This window comes from Lasiosphaeria miniovina, assembly GCF_030549165.1.
Source record: "Lasiosphaeria miniovina strain SMH2392-1A chromosome Unknown B0T26scaffold_8, whole genome shotgun sequence".
Taxonomy (NCBI): Eukaryota; Fungi; Ascomycota; class Sordariomycetes; order Sordariales; family Lasiosphaeriaceae; genus Lasiosphaeria; species Lasiosphaeria miniovina.
The window spans coordinates 781,260-795,930 of NW_026848227.1; the positions used below are offsets into that span (position 1 = coordinate 781,260).

Consider the following 14,671-nt stretch of genomic DNA (forward strand, 5'->3'; position numbering starts at 1 on the left):
AAGAACGCCAACCCACAAAAAGAACGCCAACCCAGACCCACACACCCACCACCACCCAGTCACCCACACACCCACCCACACACACGGCCAACACCCAGCGGCACCACCCGCACACCCACTACCAGCCCACAGCAGAGCGACAACAAGTCTAGACACCACGCCCAAGCCAGCAGCCCTCGCAACAATCGCTCCCGCTCAGCCAACAACAGCAGCCCAGCAGCCCAGCGACAACCCGACGCACCTAGAAAACACGCCCAGCAACCCAGCAGCCCTCGTAACAACCGCCCTTGCCCACGACAGCAGCTAGCAACAACACGGCGCCAGCCACCACCTAATATAGCACCCGCCATGTATATACGTCTACGATACGGCCGAGCCACATCACCAGCACAACAAACGATACGCCCGCCGTCACCACCGCCGTAATAGAAGGCAAAGGAGGTCGCGTCATGTGTGTTGCTTGTGTTGCTTGGGACTATATACATCTCCCTTCTCTCGGATATTATTACATCTCCCTTCTCAGAGATATTAATGCCTGTCTGCCTCGTCTCTGAGACGAGGTCCTGTCTGCCTCGTCTCTGAGACGTAGATCCTGTTTTGGATGGCTTTGCATGTCTTTGCATGCCAACATTTGTGCCACGGCTTCTGCATATTCCTTGAGCAAACTAGCTCTAGGAGCACTTGCCGCACACCCAAGTGTTCTCTTCCAAATCTTCCTCGTCCACACCGTCCACGCAACCCACGTGGTATAGACGTTTTTTGCACGCCTAAGAACGTTAGAAGCGCTCCTTCAAATTTACCCACTAGGCTACAATGGGACCACTTACCTTGTTAGAGCAAGTCAACATTGCCGATACCGGCACAGGTTTGCCGCAGGCATTGCACCCGCTCGTGCCCGTACCAGGATGCCTGGGTAAGACTTTGGGCGCCTCGCCAGAGTCTTTGGTCCTCGCCTCGTTGATGCTCTCGGTGGCCTCGAGAATGGATGCCTCGTCGATGGCTCCCCTTATCAGCAACATAGAAGCATGCTTGCTGAACTCGTCCATCCGACTCCGTTTGGACACAAGCCAGTCCGCTTTCTCCTTCACAAAGCCGACGAAGACGCGCGGCAGGTACTGCTCAGAAGAGATATGATTGTTTCTCATGATAAACGAGTCCCATTCCGGCATGTAATCCTTCTCCTCGGGCGAGACGTCGGTAAAGTCTCGCAAGCTATCAGCACGTTTGAGAAGAAGCCATGAATCGTCTACCGGGCGGGGGCGGTATTCAGCGCCTGGCACAAGTTGTGCTCTGCTTATCGGGTCAAAAAGCGCCTGTTTGATGTTGGGTACCAGTAACTTCTCTGGCCGCTCGCTACCGAATTTCTGGGAACGTGTCAGTTTTTACTGTCAGTTTTATACTGCGAGAGAACTGTCTCGGTAGAGAGGCTTACCTTGGGAGGCGCCGGGAAAAGTTTTTCAATAATCTCCTCATCGTTATCTAGGCCCAGACGAGACCTGACCCATGAGAAGTCGCCCTCGACATATTTACGCAGGTCAAGTAGCTTGACTGGGGGACCGAGCTGATAAATTCTTGGCCCGAGTGCTTGGGCAACATCAGTGGCTGGCGTAACCCGAACCCTGAGCTCTCCCTTTGTCCGGGTGTCCCGGCGTTGGAAAAAAAAGTCAAACTGCGAGTGGCTCTGGCAATGAGCTCGTAGCTGGCTGATCCGCTCCGTCTCCGCACCGCAAATCAGACACGCGAGCTTCTCAATGTGTACTTGCCCGGGTAGGAGCAGATATGTGATGGAAGGCTCGTCAGGCCGATCAATCTCGTCGTCTAACCTCGGCCGTTTCCTGCGCTGCCTCCTAACGGCCGTCTTCCAGATGTGGTCGACGTTGTAGTTGATTTCTGGCCTCGGCCGTCTGGTTCGACCTGGGTCGGGGAGCTTATCTGCCTCTCCATCGGCCGGGGCAGACACTGTAACAGACTGCTTGATATCCTTCCCACGCGCGAGCTGGTTGGAAACTGGCGTAAACCAGCCGACATCGACGTCTATGGAAAAATCAGTCATCTCGTCGCCTTGGGAAGTCTTCTTCAGCCTCAGTCGAATGGTCTTGCGGTTGCGGTCGTACAAGTCGACAATGGTGGCGGTGAACGCCCACTGCCGAGGAGAGAGCCGTCCGTCATTCCAATGGGCCGAGTTGCCGGGTGGGAGGAGGTCATTGGGAGGCCAGTTGATACCACCGCCGGACTCAAGCCGGATTACCACCTGGTACGAGTTGGCGAGGCCAAAGACCATGTCCTCACGCTCGAGACTGATCTTGTCCTCGGGGATGTAGAAGGGCTGGATGGAGGAGAAGCGCGCCATTGGAGAGGAGCCGGCGGGGTTCTTGAACACGTCGACTTCGCACAGCTGGCTGTCGGCGTGCAAGACGACATCCTGGTCACCTCTACGGCACGCGAACTCGATGCTGCAACGGACTCTGAAGTGATTTGTGTTTGGCGGAATTAGGCCGTCGAGGATGTCATTCTCGACGCGAGGCGCCTCCTCGACGCGAGGCGCGTCCTTGTGGCAGACCTTGACGAGTCGGATGCGGAGGGCCCGCGTGATGGTGGCATAAGGCTCAAATAACGGAAAGCCATCATGGTCGTTGTCGACGCGATGGCGCTTGCGAGACGGCGCCGACGCGTTATTTCCCGTCTTGGTGTACCAGTGGTTGGTGGCTCTGATCCAGTTCCGGTGCAGGAAAGGCAGCTCGCGGTGGCGCGAGCGTGTGCCCGTCATTGCTGGATACACGGAACCTGAATAAAGGCAAATAAGTAAGCAGGTAGGTAGTTAACGACGTGTGGGTTGTCTGCAGGTCGCGGGTGCCGAGGGAGCTGGTGAGGCGTCAGGAACAATCAAAGTTTTGAAATCGAAGTTTTGAAAAGTTGAAAGCAAAACAAGAAAGGGAACAAGAAGAGCCGGACTGGGTGGACTAAAGAAGCAGGTGCGACGGAAACCACCAGTGTTAGCGAACAGCAAACCCACCCCACGACCAGTGTTGGGACGATTGCTAACCCACACCGACCAGTGTGAGAACGCCAACCCACCGTGTCAGCCAAGAACGCCAACCCACCCCACCAGTATCGCCAACCCACACTTACTGTATCAAGAATGCCAACCCATACCACCACCAGTCAGCTATAATAGGTAATGAGAGAGGGACTGACGTGGTCACCAGCCAGCACAAACAAGGTAAACGACATGCCCCTTGACGGCCAGCAATACAAACAAGCAGGCAACGAGGAGCTAACGTGGTCACTAGCTAACATAAACAAGTAAACAACACCCCCTGATGCCGTCACCACCAAGTATCAGCAAAGAACGCCAGCCCACCAGTGTCAGAACGCCAACCTACTACTAGTATCAAAACGCCAACCCACCAGTGTCAGGGAGAACGCCAACCCACAGTGTCAGGACGATTGCCAACCCACACCCACACCAGTGTCAAAACGCCAACTTATACCAGTATCAGCTAAGAACGCCAACCCATACCAGTATCAGCAAACGCCAACCCACCCCCACCAGTATCGCCAACCCACACCCACACCAGTATCGAAACGCCCCTCTTGCTTCTTGATCTCCACGCACGACGAGCCGCGCCTTCGTCTTATGAGGTACCCGTCCTTATCGAACTTGTGGGTTTATACAATCGAGCATCAGCTCGCCTTTGGCGGTATCGATACGGACCTCTTCGACTGCATCTCGTGATGGCTCTGCATGTGGTTGGCCATTGCGGCTCGGAACCAGGCCTCAAATAGGTGAGCACATACGAGCGTAACTGATCGGTGCGGTTGGAAGTCTCGCCTTGAGGTGTAGGTTGTGCGTCTTGCTCGCTGAGCTCCATCGCTGTGAAAGCTGCGGCCACCAACTCGGCTGCTTGCGGTTGAGTTGATCCAGGTTGTAGGAGCTGGCTTGCGCAACACGCCGAGTAAGGGGGCCAGTCTCGTACTCAATCTCGCGTTCCATCTCCACTTCTGTTGTGGACTCTGCCTCTATAAGTTCAGAGATATCTGCCCGGTCAGAGATATCTGCCCCGGTCAGAGATATCTGCCCCGGTTTAAGAGGTTATGGCTGACGCCCGGTGCAGCTCTTCCCCGGCTATGGTGAGGGCTTAGAGGATCGCAAGTCCCTCCCCAAGGTTGTTGTCGATGATAGCACCGACAGCAAAACCCATGCTCACAATATCGCCGTTCATATACGTCCTGGGCGCATACCGACAGAACACAACTCCCAGGCCGCCGGGTAGGTACAGGTGCTGGTTGTTGTGGATTGTCGACATCGAGGCGTCGCAAAAGAAGGCAAGCCTAACGTTGCCAGGGCTAGGGCTTGAGATGTAGCTCTCGGCAGCTTGAGCTTCGTTGATGGCGGCCATGTTTTTGGGGGTCAATTTTGGCCCCTTGGGTTTCTGGCCATTCTTTGACGGCTGGCTTACGGCGGGCTGAAGAGGCTTGCTGAGTAGGGACTGCGGCAGCTGGTTCGGAGTTGGCTGTGGCGGTTGGCTGGGTCCGGACTGGGTTTGCTGAGAATTTGTAACAATGTCTAGAAACCATCAACTGTTAGTCATGACTCAAATACAAGGAATAGATACTCTTACCACTCATCTGTTGTCTTTGTGCAACTCCCGTGTTGTCGACAATCATTTGGACCACATTAGCTTGCTGGGGAAGTATCTGGTTCATGTTGGTGTTCATGTTGACAAATTGTTGATATTGAGAAGGTTGGCGAAGAGAATATTGGTGCAAGCAGACGCGATGATGCGGCTCTTGATGCAAGACAGAAAGAGGCAAGTGTTGTTGTCAGGGGTAAGACAAGATAGACAGAATAGTCAGAACGATTGCCGCTTCGCAGAGCAGTCGCGGAAGATGAAGATTTTGGTGATGATGTAGTGAAGATGTTGCAGTCCAGAACGTTTGTTTGTTTTTGAGAAGAAGTGATGTCTCTGGGAGAGACATTGGTTGTTGACTTGAGCCTCTCCCTCGCGTGTTATTTACACTCGGGCTGTTTATGAACACTGTTCATGAATAACCTCGCCTCACAGACTTGGTGGACTTTGCTAGGTGGGTTGCTGAAGCAAGTTGGCTGTCTATGAACAGTCGCAGCTGTTAGCCTCCCCCAGCCCAGTCAACCGGCATTCTGTTGCCCGACGACATTGAGGTATAGCCCCTCAGGCACACGTCCGGAGTTCCCTCAGATTTTCGACCTACCGTTAAGGACATCAGCCCGAGAATCGTTGGAATGAAGACGAGACAGGTGTAAGGAAACCACCCTCGTAACCACCATGGCCACCGCCACCAGGGCCACCCTCGCCACCATCGCCACTATCGCCACCGCTAACAGGGCCACGCACTATCGCCACTACCACCCTGGCTACGCAAGGATGACTCGTAACCCCTTTCACGTGTATATAGACCATGGCCTTCGCACACTTCTTTAGCTCAGGCCAGGTTGAAGTCTTACGCCAATACCAGTCATTGCTCGCCCTGCTTGTTGCTCCTATTGTGACCACCTTGATCAGGCGTACCTGCCTTCTCTTACAACAGGCCTATAGGAAGGCTAGGGTAGCAACGGCATGGTCCCAAGATCCAAGGAAGATAGGACTCTAATCAAGAGATGGCCTGGGGCCCGTACCTGGACTTCCTTCATTAAATGTATCTCGGCCGCCGGCTACGTACTTTGATCATACTGTTACGATCCTGGTTCAGGCTCGCAGGAGGCTGCACGGAGCCTCCTGCTATTGGCTGGCGCAAGGAAGCGGGGTAGTTCCCCGCTTCACGGGAGTGCAGCCAATAGCGTGGCGGTCAGCGCGATCAGTATGATCAGGGCGATCAGTGGGAACTGATCGCACTGAGCACACTGACCGCACTGATCACCTAGGACCAACGCTCTGATTGGTCCGCCTTAGATAGATATATACGACGACCGTAGCCACGGTCCTAGATAGTTCTTGCTTGGTTCTTCAAGCAAGCAATACACATTCACTGCACTCATACACTTTGAGTGGCATTCCGATTTGACTGTATTACCCGCGCGATAGGAGCTTGCCCTTTGTTCTATCTTCATAATTACCAACCCCAGCATTCTGTGGAGCCCGTGCTCCCTTACAGACAGACGACCCTAACAGTCGAGTGGTTTGTAATACATACGTTATTTTCAAATAGTGGTTTCCTTTATAGCTGAAAATATTCAAGAAATGGAAGTTCACCGCTCAGAATAAGGGCTGTCACGACCAGGGCAAGGCATTGAGGTTAACTCAGTCCATTGGGTGCTATCGACGAAGATTCTAAACTGAGGAGAGAAAGAAGGAAAAGCCCAACAACGCGTCGCGTGCTCGCGAATAAGTTTTCATCTATCAGTGGGGTAGGTGGGGCCTCAAGGAGGCTTCTGATAGGCCCGGGGGTTCTGGGCGGCTCTGGCTGCTTGAGGGCCAGTTTGGTGGACGGGTCCTCACAAGGGCTAGACCGACGACGAATCGCCCTAAAATGGCTTCGCGATATCTTCATTCCCGGTACTGTCACGGTTGATAAGACTTTAAAAGGACAAATGCCAATAATGTATCGTATGTCACGACCAGGGCAAGGCATTGAGGTTAACTCAGTCCATTGTGTGCTATCGACGAAGATTCTAAACTAAGGAGAGAAAGAAGGAAAAGTCCAACAACGCGTCGTGTGCGCGCGAACCAGCTTGCATCTATCAGTGGGGTAGGTGGGGCCTCGAGGAGGCTTCTGATAGGCCCGTGGGTTCTGGGCGGCTCTGGCTGCTTGAGGGCCAGTTTGGTGGATGGGTCCTCACATCGTATTCATTTGGTGGAAAACTAAGCTAAAGAAAAAAGAAAGAAAGATCACAGGAGCTGCGATTGGTGAAAAAAGGTTTGTGGGCGAAGTTTACACGTGACCCACATGCTAACCTAATTGGGCTCTTTCCGTGAAAGAAAGTTTGCGGGCGAAGGTTACACTATTACAAACCACTCGACTGTTAGGGTCGTCTGTCTGTAAGGGAGCACGGGCTCCACAGGATGCTGGGGTTGGTAATTATGAAGATAGAACAAAGGGCAAGCTCTTATCGCACGGGTAATACAGTCAAATCGGAATGCCACTCAAAGTGTATGAGTGCAGTGAATGTGTATTGCTTGCTTGAAGAACCAAGCAAGAACTATCTAAGACCGTGGCTACGGTCATCGTATTTATCTAATTCATGTAACTAATCAGAGTTCTCTCTTTGCATGCTCAGCCGTGCTCACTCGCGCTCAGGGTGCCTTGGCGCTGGCCCCACTGAGCACTCAGCTCAGCCGTGCTTGGTTGCGCTCAGTGTGTCTTGGCGCCGGCCCCACTAAGCACTCCCTAATTGGATGCACCTGGGCAAGAAGGTGGGTCCAACCCCACTCCTTGCTGGCCAACCACGCAAGAGCCCGTGACGCATCCTGCACAGAGGGCTAGGATCGTTATGTAAGAGAAGATAGGTACGCCGGATCAAGGTGGTCACAATGCAGGTAAGAAGGTGGGCGAGCAACGAGTAGTATTGGCGTGAGACTTCAACCTGGCCCTCGCAAAGGAAGGTGGGCGAGGGCCACTGTTTATATACGTGCTCAAGGGCTCAGGCCCGGGGCGCCATGGCGTGGCGTAGTGGCTTGTGCCAACTGGCAGTATTCCGGCCAGTTGGTAACAGGTGGTGAGCGTGCACCCTGTGCGCGCGGCTGGTGTTCGGGTTGTCCTTTCCTTACATGTAACACCACCCCAACATCAATGCCAACGGCAGCATCTGCCTGGACATTTTGCGAGAGCAGTAGAGCCCAGTGTTGACCGTCTCCAAGGGTAAATCACGACCCCAGTCCTTATTTCATATTGTATTCTAATTAAGGTGTAGTGCTGCTCTCCATCAGCTTCCTGCTGACGGACCCGAACCCGGATGACCCTCTCGTGCCTTCGATTGCCTACGTGTACAAGACAGATCGCGCAAAGTACGACGCGATCGCGCGCGGGTGGACCCGAATGTATGCTACTTAGCGTTTTGGCAAGGAGGGCGTTATAAAAAGGACTGGCCTTTTTATATACCAGATGCGATGGGTCGACCCTAGACATGGCGGTCGTTTCGGAATGCCGCGCCGTAAATAATAAGCTACGAGCAGCCGCCCGTAACGTCACAGACATCTAATTGGTAGATAGATACAGGTTGAGACTGAACCAGAACTCATAGGTTACGAGGACATTATTCTGCAGTAAATACCTAGTTTACCTGAGCTTGTCGTGAAACCCAGAAAACCCAAACAGTGACGTCCTATAAGCGGCTTTAGGCAGATGGCTATAAGGTACCGGTCTACAGGTATCGCCACGAGGACGCGGTTCAACGGCTTTTGACATAGACCCGCCGAGCTAATAAGATGAGGCGTCACTAATCTAACCCGCTCTCCAGCTCGAAAGCCTTGGCCATCGGCCCGGAGCGAGATGCCCTGGTTAGGATGGGACCCAATATCTTGCCGCAGGTCGTCAACAAGCTTAGAGACAGACGGAACCAGTTCGGGTGCCAGCTTGTGAGCCACCCCCTCCCCTCACCTTTTCCAATCCTGCCGGGTAGTTTGAAAAGATGTGAATTCTCATTGACGACATGCGCCCAGACAGCAAACTCCAAACCGACACCACCAGAAGGTCGACCCCAAGAACATAGAGATAGAGCAGTACTATGCCCTGAAGTGGCACGCCGAGGCGATCGTCAAGCTTTTCAGCGGCTTCACCAGCGAGCTCGATGAGCTAAACATGGAGTGGGCGCGCGAGAAGGACGCGGCGCGCTACGTGTCGCACTCGGACGCCTTCACGTCAGGCCCGGCGTACGCGGAGCTGGTTAAGCTCGGCCAGCCCGCCGTACCGCTTGTAATGCTCGCCTACGCGCGCGGCCAGAGCGGCTGGTGGCACGAGCTGCTCTCCGAGATGGTCCACGGCCGCAGAAGCGGCCAGCACTGCTTTGACAAGCCGACGCTGTACGGCCTTGTCAAACACCCTCGACACCAGAAGCGCCAATTGGTCCGGGTATTGTGTAGCTTGCTGCAAGACCGCTTGCCGGCAGTTTGCTTCAATGACAGAACACCACCATAGTTCATTGTTTTCTATCTAGCTTCCTACTTCAAAGCGCCGGCGTACCTAATCTTTAACGACATTCCGCTTGCACCTGTCAATATAGTCTTGTCGCAGCTTGCCTGCCTGCCTAGCCTCGCTGCTAATGTCGTTGCATCTTACTCGCTAAGAATTTCTAGCATAATCAAGCAGGCAAGGAGAGGTGAAAAATTCAATATTCTACTCCTATCTCCACTACAGCAATTCGAGGACGTAGAGACTACGAGCGGGCTTGGCGACAGGTTTGAGACTCGGTTTCATGTTCTGTATTTTGATGGCAGTGCTCTTTTGAGGCTCGCTGATTCTAAATTGTGGACTTGGATCTTCGAGCCATGCTCTAGCTTGAAACAATAGCTTGAAACAAGGTTAGCTGTTTGATTCAAAAACTAACGGGCTTGAAGGTCTGGCATCTGGTGTTTCCGTCACAGTCTGTGTTGCTGGGCAATCGATGTCGCTTCCAACGGGCAAGTTCAGCCTCGGGACCGCGTTATGGCCTAGCGGCTGAGGGGCGCCTGAAAGGGAGTCTTAATAACTATGAAATGTAAAGAGTGCCCTTGGTTGAGGACCCAGTGCAGGCGTTTGATGCATGTGGATAGAGTGCTGGTTATGGTGAGTAGGAGACCAGAGGCAAGTGCTGTAACTAGTTCCAGCCCAGGCCATATAGAGCCCTATAAGACAGGGAGATAATTGACAATTCTCAACCTGGGCACTGCCCCGCGTATGCAAGCATTTCAACAATGCGATTCCGTACTCGAACCCGAAATTCGCAGTATATTGTAATTCCGTACTCGGAAACCGAAATTCGCAGTATATTGGCACGTCTTTGCGTACAACTCACCTTGCTTCCCCCCAATGATATCTTCCCCTCCCGGCCGTAGTCAAGATTCCTAATTCTGGAACTGGGATGCTCAACTTCTATTCTGCCAGTTACAGTCATATTTCCCCTCCCTCTCTTCACCTTTTTCTTTCTTATTTCCTTTTTTCAGTGTTGTGCGATATATTCATACAAAGGTACATTACACAAGGCCGCAGCGTCGATTTAATCTGCACTGAATCTTTCAGGTACTCTTCCTCCCCACATCAGCACGGCCCCAATATCAACAGGATATGTCGATAACCTCAGATAAACGGCCGACACGATTTGCAGAGCCCATTGTGCTTTAGAGAGGCGTGAACGACGAGCAGAGGACCAACCCGGCCGTTCAGGTTTTGTCTAAAAAGGAAACTAGGAAATTTTTAAAGCTACCCAGTCTGCGTATGAAATCTCGTTTTCCCTCCCGGCCTCTGAATTTCCTTTCCTGATCTTTGCGCACCGAAGCCAGTTTTCAGACAAAGCAAGTTTTCAGAGACCAGCTACGCATCATGACCCCGACGCCCACCACCCTTCGCGAGACACAGAGTAGTAAGACATGTAGGCTAAAATTTCTGAGTGGAAAGAAAAGAAAAAGAGGGAGAATCGGAACATCTTGGTAGTTGATGCTAACTTTTTGGACTTGACAGGCTCACCGTGCGCCGTTCTGGCGCAGAGAGGCACGCCTGCTAAGCGCCTCCTCAGCTTCCTCCTGCTGGCGCCTCGTCATGGGCGGCGTCTAGGTCCGCGCGGCCTGGAGCCACCACCTGGCCGCCCCCTTTGCCGGAGACTCCTGCATCTCGCGCGTCCTCGTTGTCTCGGGCCCTCTGGCCGTCGTCAACCGCGCCGCTATCGAGGCCGTCGTGGGCGCTGTTAGCGTCTTTACGCTGTGAGTTTTGTTCCGAGGGCCATCTACACACACACACACACACACCATATTAACAGACAGATGCTAATCTATCGTTCAATATCACAGGCAGGACATGATCGTGGCCGACAACTCGCCCGCAAACCGCACACTCGTGTTCCAGTTTAGGTCGTTCCATGTTGTCTAGATAGAAGCCACTTTAAGCCACATCTGAACACATCTGAGTTAAATCTTAAGAAAGCCCTCTATGATGCTCACTTCTTACTCTATGACGCTCACTTCCGGCTAGTACAACTGGATTTTCTTTGTTTACTTTTTGGGTATAAAAGGGCCTTCTTTTCTTGTATTTCTAGTCTTTTTAGACAACTAATTCAATGCGCTGTCAAATTCAACCACGTCTAACATTCCGTGCGCAGGCTAAGTACGCCATCGCAGTCATCATGCCCACGTGGCTAGAGGCGCGCGTGCGCTTCGGCGTCGACCCGCTGTCCGTCGCGACGCATTCGGCTTCTTGAACAACGCCGACAACACGATTCGGCGCGGTTAGAATAGGCCCTAGGCCTACCCTTGCATCGCCTACGCTTGCATCGCCTACGCCAGATTCGATACGCCTGAACACTCCAGGTCTTCTCAAAACTCGGGCGTCAGCGCGTCCCAGCGGCCGGGGCGGAACTCACCGGCGTCGGGGCCCCAGATGTCGGCCGAGTGGTGGACCGAGTACATCGGCACGCTGAGCACGGTGCCAGGCGGGAAGATGTGGCCGCGGATGGTGACGCCGGGCGAGTCGGGCGGGACGAGCCGCGGCAGCCCAATGCCCAACGTCGAGTGGAAGCGCAGCGTCTCGTCGACGACGTTTTGCAGCTATGGCAGGTCGCGCACCATGTCCAAGGTCGGGACGTCGATGTAGCCGGGCACCGCAGCGTTGAGCTCAGCCTGCAGCGCGGCCAGCACGCCGGGCGTGCGGGCGACGTGGAGGAGCAGGGCGCACGACGAGTTGGACGTCGTGTCGCTGCCGGCGATGAGCTGCGTCAGGGCCTCGGCCGTCAGCTCTGGGCTTCGCTTGCCTGACGTGGCGCGCTAGCAAAGTCGAGGCCGACAGCTTGTGCCAGAAGACGCCCAGACAACTGGCAAGGAACGGCAGTGGACGGTCTATTTATCACGATGCAGCTTGTGTGCCAACAATTGTGTACTCAGGGGGCTCGCATGCCTTGGGAAGTAACGTGGCAAAAGTCCACAGCTAGCGTGTCGACGGCAAACTGTGTCTACTTGGGGCTTCGCGCTTGCCTTGGCGGGGAGTGACGTAGAAGCCAGAAAGGCAAAAAGTCCACAGCGGGTACCGGCAGCGAACAACTTTACTCTTCTCAGCAAGAAGCTTTAGGTAAAAAACTTGTATACTGCTCAGCAAAACTTGTGTGCTCAGCTAAAACGTGTACTCAGCGAACTTGTGTACTACAACTTGTGGATTAGGAGTCGAGGCGTAGAGGAAGATTTGAAGTCCACAGCTAAGAGCGGGTGCCGCAACTTGTGTACTACGGGTGCGCTTGCCTTGGAGGGGATCGAGTAACGTGGCACGGCAAGGCAAAGTCCACAGCCGGAGCGGGTGCCAGACCGGCTTCGCTCAGCAATTCATACCCGAAGCCCAGGCAGGCAGCCGCAGCGAAGCCGCCGCCCTTTGGTCATGCGGGCATTCTGTCTAACAAACGGGGTTATGAGATTGTTGTGCACGGCTCGCGAGTCATTTCTGAATTAGCTACATATTTGACTGTGAGGGGGAGGAGGGAAGAGGGAGGAGACAAGGAGAAATCGTTGGGGATTTCGCCTTTGCTTCAGCTGCCATCGTAATCCTACCTCCGCTCTGGTGCAACCTTGGTAGGGCTTGACTGCGTGGCATCACCAGGGCAATGAGCCGCCGACGCGTCACAAGGCAGGCAGCTGCAGTCTCAACCCATAGCAGAAACAAGCACAAATGTAAAAGTCTATTGGTGCTCGACGCTTCAATGACCCGTCCTGTACTGATGTGCCCACAACCCTCTCAAGGCATGGTGGTGTAAAAGTCTATTAGTGCTCAACGCTTCAATAACCCATCCTGTACTGATGTTCCCACAACCCTTTGAAGGCATGGTAGTGTAAAGCTTGCCGAACATTGCCGAACGAACAGACTACCGCAAACCAGCCAAAGCCCTGTTCGGCGGAGGCAATGATGATAAAATAGAATACCTTCCCAGATCCCCAACGCCCGGCAAGCCGGCCAAGCACTGAAATGGCATAGCCAGGCAGTATATAGTGGGTTCCTATCCCATTCTCGCCATCCGTGTAACGCCTAAGCCCTCTTTGTATGATAACTAAAATGAACCGGGACTCCAAGCGTCTCCCGTCGAAAGTGTCTGTAAAAAGCAAAATACAAGATGGTAGGTATGAATCCCAAGGGGTGGATCTCAAAGGTAATCATGCAGCCGCAACGGCGAACGGCGCCGGCGAATTGGCAGCGGCCACACTCGGGGCGCTCTGCATCTCAACATGGGCTCCGTTGTTGCCCGCGTCGCTCTTAACTTAGCTGCTGTCTTCCTTGTTCTCCTTGCTGCTACCCTCGGCCGATGCCGGAGTAGAGTCCTCTGGCTTAGACAGTGCGACCCATTGCGAAATCTCCCACTCGTAGCCCGTGAAGCTCTTGATGGTGAAGGGTCCCTTGACCCACTTCCGGCACGGCTTTCCAGACCGATCAAGGGCTCGGAGGCCTGCGTTGAAAGCTTCTTGGTTCGCCTTGTTCGACTTGCTCGACTTGTTCGACTTGGTCGACTTGGGCCCGAGCTTGTGCGCAGCCGGGCCTCCGCCTCGGCTACCCTCAATGGTTCCATCCTCTCTGTGCATATGGTTAGCATCGCACATATGACAGGAGACCCAAGAAATTGACATAGGCATAGGGGGTAGTCGACTCGCGGCGAAGATGAAGGAAGCGAAAGTTTGGTAATCATGTCTACGATAACGCGTAAAAGACAACACTTACAGCCTCTGCTTCTTAGGGCGGCCAAGCTTTCCGCGGACCTTGGGCTCGCCGTTGCCAATCGCAGCAGCGCCAGCGCCTCGCTTGACGCCCTTCTCCTTCGGTCTGTTGGCAGGCGAGCCCATGATGGAAGGCTGAGCCGCGGGCGTGCTGGCAGGAGGAGTGTTCGGAGTGGAGTCCGACGCGTTCTCCGTGTTTGAATTCAGGGCGGTAGGGAGAGTCGTTGACGTGGCGGGAGACTCCTTGAGCTCACGCACTGGCGTCTCTTCCTTGACCGAATCGGGGTCGACGATGGCTCGCAGCTTCTCGGGCGCCGTCTTCATGGTGACGATGAGGCTGGGCTTGATTGGGTTTAGACCCGTCGTGATGCTGGCCGCCGTCGCGTTGGACTTTAGACTGTTCTTAAGCGCAGCGGCGTTCTTGCCGGAAGGAGGCATGTTGAGGTAAGCTCAGACGTGAGAGATAATTTTGCCGTCGATGAGGGCTGACGAGATTTTTTGTTATGGACGATGACCGAAAATGGGGAAAATGGAGAGGTGATGTGGGAAAGAGTGTTCGGTGAAGGAGGAAAATTTGGTTTGCTAAATAATGCTTTTTGGGGGATCACGTGTTGGTGCCTTTGGCTCTGGCTGCTGGGTCGGTTCGCGCTTGCTCCAGCGGGGAGTGACATGGAAACTAGAAAGGTAAAATGTCCACAGCGGGTACCGGCAGCAAACAACTTGGTACTGGTCAGCAAACTTGTGTTTAGCAAACAACTTGTATGCTACTTAGCGTACTGCTCAACACAACTTGTACTACTTAGCGTACTGCTCAGCACAACTTG

At 53.8% G+C, this 14,671-nt stretch overlaps 5 protein-coding genes across 5 annotated transcripts; 1 reads left to right on the forward strand and 4 right to left on the reverse strand.

Moving 5' to 3' along the window:
* Positions 1–671: 671 nt before the first annotated feature.
* Positions 672–2,767, reverse strand: B0T26DRAFT_756743 (uncharacterized protein; the record flags this gene model as incomplete). The annotated part of the gene is made up of 3 exons (XM_060446150.1): positions 672–767; positions 828–1,364; positions 1,433–2,767. 3 exons carry the CDS (start codon positions 2,765–2,767, stop codon positions 672–674), a joined length of 1,968 nt encoding a protein of 655 aa, XP_060290035.1.
* A 1,372-nt stretch (positions 2,768–4,139) lies between these two features.
* B0T26DRAFT_756744 (uncharacterized protein) lies at positions 4,140–4,719 on the reverse strand (the record flags this gene model as incomplete). Its single annotated transcript, XM_060446151.1, has 2 exons — positions 4,140–4,567; positions 4,623–4,719. The coding sequence occupies 2 exons, from the start codon at positions 4,717–4,719 to the stop codon at positions 4,140–4,142; spliced, it is 525 nt and encodes a 174-aa protein (XP_060290036.1).
* Positions 4,720–10,491: 5,772 nt separating this feature from the next.
* B0T26DRAFT_680906 (uncharacterized protein) lies at positions 10,492–11,034 on the forward strand (the record flags this gene model as incomplete). The annotated part of the gene is made up of 4 exons (XM_060440564.1): positions 10,492–10,531; positions 10,630–10,722; positions 10,769–10,868; positions 10,956–11,034. 4 exons carry the CDS (start codon positions 10,492–10,494, stop codon positions 11,032–11,034), a joined length of 312 nt encoding a protein of 103 aa, XP_060290037.1.
* Positions 11,035–11,477: 443 nt separating this feature from the next.
* Positions 11,478–11,654, reverse strand: B0T26DRAFT_657576 (uncharacterized protein; the record flags this gene model as incomplete). Its single annotated transcript, XM_060438796.1, has 1 exon — positions 11,478–11,654. A coding segment is annotated over one exon (177 nt), but the record flags the coding sequence as incomplete, so codon positions are not given.
* Positions 11,655–13,397: 1,743 nt separating this feature from the next.
* Positions 13,398–14,285, reverse strand: B0T26DRAFT_806871 (INO80 complex, subunit Ies4; the record flags this gene model as incomplete). Its single annotated transcript, XM_060447207.1, has 2 exons — positions 13,398–13,707; positions 13,852–14,285. 2 exons carry the CDS (start codon positions 14,283–14,285, stop codon positions 13,398–13,400), a joined length of 744 nt encoding a protein of 247 aa, XP_060290039.1.
* Between the last annotated feature and the right edge of the window lie 386 nt (positions 14,286–14,671).